This window comes from Sinocyclocheilus grahami, unplaced genomic scaffold (assembly GCF_001515645.1).
Source record: "Sinocyclocheilus grahami isolate Dianchi unplaced genomic scaffold, SAMN03320097.WGS_v1.1 scaffold959.1, whole genome shotgun sequence".
Classification (NCBI taxonomy): Eukaryota; Metazoa; Chordata; class Actinopteri; order Cypriniformes; family Cyprinidae; genus Sinocyclocheilus; species Sinocyclocheilus grahami.
In genome coordinates, this window is record NW_015506138.1 from 467,779 (window position 1) to 474,880 (window position 7,102).

Sequence of the window (7,102 nt, forward strand, 5' to 3'; positions counted from 1 at the left end):
TCATATTACAGTATCGACTATTACAATAATGATAACAATGACTATAACAAAAACATTAACTATAACAATAACGATAGCTAAAAATGACAATAACTATAAATAACTATTAAAATAACAATATAATCGTTAATGTTATCATTACAGATATGGCTATAAAAGCATCTATACCAACGCACAATCATGTTTTGTTTATTCTAAGCACTGCCGTTTTGCCGCCTGTCGCTTTAAATGCTCAATCAAGTCAAATGTTTCTGATTGGCTGCCAATAATTTTATCGTTCATCAGGTGAATATAAAGCCGCTCTGAAAGTGATTCCAGTGATATCGTTCCTCTGTGTCCTTATTGTTACAGTTGCGGCATGAACTCTGCTGTTCTCTTAGAGCTCACAGTTATAGTTATCTGGTAAAAACATGAGTTTTGTGGTAAAAACACGGGCCGATTTTTGCATTGGTCTGAACAAAAACAGCAGATGGGCTTATTGAAAATACACATTCATTCTCTGCCAGCAGGTGGCGCTTTCAGAATGGCAGAAATATAACTTTTCCCCGGTAACAGCAGAACACAAAGCAGCAGCAGTGGATTTTGAATCATGCAGTGCTCATGTTCATTTAATCAAATCATAGCTTTTTGAAGTTTAATCGTCATATTAAGCCATATCGCAATTCTGGTCTTTCTGTCCCCAAATTTAAGACCTCTTGAAATCATAATTAAGAGTTTCTTGTCGGGGTGTCACGATTCAATTTGATTCCAATTATCATGTCAACGATTCGATATCATAACGCATGACGATGCATCTCATCCTCAATTTTCAATATTACGGCACATTTTGATATTCATTTTATATAAAATTTATTTTGTGTAATTTTAAGCAGGCTACTTTTTAAAATACCTACAAATTAATAATAAATCAAAACAATTGTTAAGAATCTAACCAACTAAATATAGCTTCAAAACATACAAGCAAATATAAAGTAATAAAGGGGAAAAAGACAATTACAATGATAAACAAAAAGTACTTACACACAAGTATTTTTTAATACTTGCTTTGGTGTTTTGCCTCCCTCCGTCATTTTAAGCTCTAGCGTGCCAAGCGCGTATGCAAATGCCGTCAGTAGGCTATAATCTATTATAGTCTATTACTGCATCGATGCAGAATCGTCCACGTCCGCATCGCGATGCATCGATTAATTTAAACACCTCTTCTTTCTTGTACATTAAGGCTGATGATACACGGGGCAACTTTTTGAGCAATTTTATCAGGCAACTTTTTTTGAGCAATGTTGCTTGGGCATAGGGATATGCCGGTATCGAATTTTCATGTTGTGATTAATTGCGAATGCTTCTATCACGGTATTATCACGATATTGAAATTTAGTTGTCATAATACAGTATAACAGGTTTAATAACTTTTTTCTTATAACAAAAATAACTGAACATTTAAATGCAATAAAGCAATACAGAAAAATGTATAAAGTTAAAAGTTTTACACAGATTAAAGTGCAAAAGAACTATAAAGACCAATAGCTATCACTTTACAATAAGACCTCATTAGAAGGGCTGTCGCGATAACCGCACTATCGCAATACCGCGCTATTGACGAGCAAACCGCAGAGGAATGCAACCCTGTTTTCTTTTTTCGTAAAGGTTATGCCTTTCTCGTTTTACACTTCATGCACGTGGACTGAATATTAAACAAGTTAGAAATGATAACAATGTGTACAATGCTGATTTGTACAGAGGCTCCGTAGATTTGCACTTAACAAGCCTAAACAGACAGTGAATCAGAGAGAGATCAACTGAGCGCGTGCGATTACTTGCGTCTGTCCTCCAGGCAGAGTCATATATATTTGTGAAAATAGGTTGTCATGTCCAAGGAAAGCGAAATCTCTGTCTTAGCACCGACACATAGCTGGTCAGCTGAGCCTTCTAAAGTGGCGCTCAAAGTTAAAATGATTTCAACAGCGGGTTTCATTACGTCTCTTTGAATGAATGAATCCGTGTTTTTGAGCGTGTAGTTGAATGACAGTCCCTTTCCACCACCTTGTGGCGTAACACTGTAACTGCACTGACTGACATATATATGTGTGTGTGTGGCGATAATACTGCAAACCGCGCGCTATTGAGCCCCTCAAAATTACCGCAAGGGAAATTCCCTCACCGCGACAGCCCTACTCATTAGTTAAGCTTAGTTAATGCATTAACATTCACAATGAGCAATAGCTACATTTGCTACAGACGTTATTAATCTTTGTTTAAAAAAAATACAAGTCTTAGTTCATGTTAGCTCATTAAATAACACAGTTGCAACTTTTTAACAAAGTGTTATTAAATATTGTAATACCTAAGATTAATGAATGTTCAGAAGAATTTTTCATTGGCAGTTTATGTTAACTAATGAATTAACTAATGTTAACTAATGAAGCCCTAATGTAAAGTGTGACCGAACAATAAAGAATCAAAACACTTTCAAACAATATCTAGGGCATGTTGTAGTCCAGATTAAAATGTAAAAAAAGTTTGAAAATAAATAGCCTATTAAGTCTCAATATTTAAGTATTTGGCGCTGTGATGAACATCAGAGCAAATACACAAATCTGAATGGCTGTTTAAATCATTTAAACACGATTCAGAAACAAAGTAGTGCAGCTGCTTTGTTTACAGGGTTTCATTTAAATGAATTATTATTATTATTATTTCTGCAGTTCAGCTTCATCTGCTGTAAGAGAGTGAAAGTGTGCTTTCCTCCAGAGCGTCTCTCTCATGCTCCGCCGTGTGCTTCTCGTCCGCGCTGGTTTACATCAGAGTGCGCACGCCTCTTTCAAGCAGCATACAGCACTGTTGTGCATTTTGACCAGTTGATGGGAAAAGTATTCTTAAAATGCATTCAAAATTCTGAATAATTTGTAATATATAATTATTCACGGTATTTAGAAGTGCCCACGATAACAATACCGTGCATATTCATTACCGTGATATATCGCATTACCGAATACCGGCACAAGTCTACTTGGGCACTTTTCCATTGAGAATGGGTAACAAATTTCTATCTAGATATTTTAGATCGGTCGTGGGCCGTGTCTCACCTGGTTGCCCGTTGACGGCAACATTGCCCGAAAAGTTGCCCAGTGTATCATCAGCCTAAGACTTTTTATGGACTTAAATTTGATCAAACTAAATTGAAGTCTTTTTAAGGATCCGTGGGAACCCTGTTTCTGCATGTGGATGGAAACTTAACTATGAGCTACATTCAGAGACTCATCAGTGCTGACTCGGGATGTAACGATATTATCAATATCGTGGTATCGCGATAACAAAACTGAGGGTTGAGTCAGGAAAACGTCTGCGGAAGGATAAGGCAAGAAGTAGGACCCGTGTAAATATCGGATCAGCTTTCCAGCGCTGGAGAGAACTCGAGGAGCGGAGGCCTGCGATCGGACGCCGAGGGTGCTTTGTTTCTTCTCAATAGGTGAGTAACACCGTGTCTCCAACAGCTTAAGTCTGCCTACACTGGACGCGATCAAACGAGCTTTGAAAACCATTTGAGATGTGTGTCAGCACGTCATAAATAGAACCCGGCAGCAGTTTTCTGTCGGGGATTTGTTGCGCTGTGCCGCTCACGTCCGTAGACACGGTGCAACATTGGTTTGGCTTTGTTTCACAGAACTAATCGTTGCCTGGGTTGCGTACGTATGTGTGGGGCGGAGCTATCAAAATAGGGGCAAGACCCTTTTGGGGTAGGGGCGTGTTTGTTTTGGTGATTTCAAATATCAACATTGGCTACCAGAAATCACTTACTCTGCCTTTAAGTTTTCTTAGTTAAGAAAAAGTCGGAGCTCTAATTTGTGAACTCTCAAAGTGCATTAGATAGAATAATTGAACTTTAAAATGTACAAAATGTTAATTTTGATATGGTTACATCCCTAGTGCTGACTGATCTCACTCACTCTGTGTTCCTGCTGTCACGCTCTCCGTTCTGCTCCGGATCTTTCTCCTCCTCCTCCTCCTCCTCGGCTGTGGGTTTGAGGGGGCTCCGGGCCCCGCGGCTCCTCTCGGGCCATTTCTGCGGCTCCTCGCAGTGCATCGTCTGTTCTGCGCCGGTCTGTGTCTTTCCTCTTGTAGACGTCACCAATCCCTGCAGCGACTTCAGCACGCTCTGCCTCTTCTCGGCCAGGATCTTGCTCTTCTGAGAGACACAGACAGACGTCAGACCGCTGCTGCTCCTCCGTATCTCCAAAGCGCTCTCGTCCGCGCTCACCTCTTCATCTATCGCTTTCTTCTCCTCTTTTGTCTCGTCCTGCTTTTCAGAGACAATCAGCACGTCGCTCTTCGTCTGCTTGGGTTTATTCACCGTCTCTGTCTGTTCAGGCTTGTCTTGTGCGTTTATCTTCTTGACCTCGCTCTTCTCCAGTTCTTCTGGTGCAGGAGTCTGCTCCACTGTGAGCCGTTTCCTCTTTGAATCTGTAAATCGAGCGGCTCTGATCAGATAAGCAGCTTTTTATGGTTATAATAACCCTCTGCATTATAATCTAAACTTATAATAACAGCTTTAAGCATTTCATTTCGGTAATGGGACTTATTTCTGAGTGAAACTGAATATTGAGCAGGAAATATAGCAAGCAGGACTTTCTTAGATTAGATTGAAAAGTGAATATGATATTATTGCTCAATGTTACTCATCCCTGTCAGTGTTTGTCATCGCTGCAAACCGCCAAAATAAAAGTTTAGCTTAATCTGAAGAAATTATGACAGAAATAAATTACTATTGTAAAACATACTTCTCAAAGAAACGCATAATTCAAAAACACAGAATTTGGGGAAAATGTAATTGTAATTGATTAATAATTCTAATCAAAATCGATTTGATTGCACATGATGTTTGACGATTAAGATTTTGAAGAAAATTGAACTGAATTTGATTAAACATGCTTTTTATTTAAATGTAAACGTAAAAAATATATTATATACATGCAGGAATAGCACAATTTTCTTCTCCATTTTAACAGTAAAATTCAAACAATAAATTAAACTGATTAGACATGCTTTTTTATGCATTAATTTATTAAAATTTTGTACTAAAATTGAATTAAACCATTACAATGGAATCCAAATTAAAATGGAAAACTATTTGGGAAAAATAAAACAGAATTTGAAAAAAAAAAAACTTTGATAAATGGTTGTTAAATTATATAAGTTTCATGATCACAATTAATTAAACATGATTTATAATTACTAAAATGTACTTTAACTATTAAAATGGAACCCAGAACAAATAAAACGGAAAGCACAGAATTTAGGAAGAAAATAAAACGCCTAAGGCCTTTTTTAAAGAAAAAACCTTTGAAAGAAAGCATTTTTTGTTAAACTTAAAAAAAAAAAAAAAAAAAGTTAAATTGTATAAGTTTCAAGGTTGCAATTAATTAGACATGCTTTTTGATACTAAAATGTAATTTAATAAAAAATTTTGAATCAGCATAAGGCAAGAATACAAATTTGAACTGATTTTTTGTTTGTACTAGCTACTTTTTATGCACATCTGCCATATTGCAGCTTTAAAATAACTCACAAAATGAAACGAGTAGTGCCTATTTTCTATTTTTTTTAATGCCAGATTTCATGTCAAATCTTAATTAAAAGACTTGAGTTCACCTGCTGGGGGGGAGAGGGCGGAGCTGTCCGTCACAGGAAGAGGAACATGAGCGTCTTCCTTCACATCAGATTCAGTTTGAGAGCGTTTTCGTTTCAGAGCGGCTGGCTTCGCCGGCGTGGCAGTGATTTGGTTTGAGGTCTGGGTCAGATCTGCAGTGGAGCGCGTGATCCTCAAGGGCTGGAGGATTGCAACACAAAAAACAACATTAACAACTCATGTTCTGACACAATCCAAGGTTAAAGGGTTAGTTCACCCAAAAATGAAAATTAGGCTGTGTTTTACTCACCCACGAGGCATCCTAGGTGTATATGACTTTCTTCTTTCAGACGAATCCAGTCGGAGTTATATTAAAAAGTGTCCTGGCTGTTCCAAGCTCTGTCATTGCAATCAGCGGGTGTTGCATGCTTCAGTCCAAAAGAAGTGAAATAAAAAGCGCCCATCCATAAGTAAAAGTGTACGAAAAAACGCATCGATTCACTACAGGAGGCCTTTGTTCACCCCCCGGAGCCGTGAGACACTTTTTTTTAATGGATGGCCGCTTTTTATTTCACTTCTTTTGGACTGAAGCATGCAACACCCGCTGATTGCAATGACAGAGCTTGGAACAGCCAGGACACTTTTTAATATAACTCCGACTGGATTCGTCTGAAAGAAGAAAGTCGTATACACCTAGGATGCCTCGGGGGTGAGTAAAACACAGCCTGATTTTCATTTTTGAGTGAACCAACCCTTTAAAGGTCGCTAAACTTGCATCACACAAACCTGCTTGAGATTATGAGCGTCTATCCGTTTCTTGGTGGTTGAAATTATCTTTCTGTTCAGTGTGCGTTTCCTGCGAGCAGAAAGCGTCTTTGCTGCTAAAATTATCTTTCTGGACGGTAAAATCCTCCTTCGTTCAGCGACCGTCTTCATTGTCGTCACTCTCTTCGCTGGCGTGACTTTATCAGTCCGTCTCTTCGCTGGCGTGACTTTATCAGTCCGTCTCTTCGCTGGCGTGACTTTATCCTTCCGTCTCTCGTCCGGCGTGACTTTATCCTTCCGTCTCTCATCTGTCCGTCTCACGTCCGGCGTGACTTTATCCTTCCGTCTCTCGTCTGGCGTGACTTTATCCTTCCGTCTCTCATCTGTCCGTCTCTCGTCCGGCATGACTTTATCCTTCCGTCTCTCATCTGTCTGTCTCTCGTCCGGCATGACTTTATCCTTCCGTCTCTCGTCCGGCGTGACTTTATCCTTCCGTCTCTCATCTGTCCGTCTCTCGTCTGGCGTGACTTTATCCTTCCGTCTCTCATCTGTCTGTCTCTCGTCCGGCATGACTTTATCCTTCCGTCTCTCATCTGTCTGTCTCTCGTCCGGCATGACTTTATCCTTCCGTCTCTCATCTGTCTGTCTCTCGTCCGGCATGACTTTATCCTTCCGTCTCTCGTCTGGCGTGACTTTATCCTTCCGTCTCTCATC

General features: G+C 39.3%; 1 protein-coding gene across 4 annotated transcripts in view; it reads right to left on the reverse strand.

Moving 5' to 3' along the window:
- LOC107564752 (PC4 and SFRS1-interacting protein-like) overlaps positions 1-7,102 on the reverse strand; it is a 30,724-nt gene that overhangs the window by 17,078 nt on the left and 6,544 nt on the right. Inside the window, exons 6-10 of one of the 4 annotated variants that reach the window (XM_016249902.1) lie at positions 7,058-7,092; positions 6,410-6,922; positions 5,647-5,824; positions 4,256-4,458; positions 3,945-4,183 (exon numbers count right to left, since the gene is read on the reverse strand). In XM_016249902.1, the coding sequence (XP_016105388.1) occupies positions 3,945-4,183; positions 4,256-4,458; positions 5,647-5,824; positions 6,410-6,922; positions 7,058-7,092 (1,168 nt within the window). Of the gene's footprint in view, positions 1-3,944; positions 4,459-5,646; positions 5,825-6,409; positions 6,923-7,057; positions 7,093-7,102 lie in introns of all 4 variants that reach the window. The other 3 variants (XM_016249900.1, XM_016249901.1, XM_016249903.1) reach the window with 3 other exon arrangements.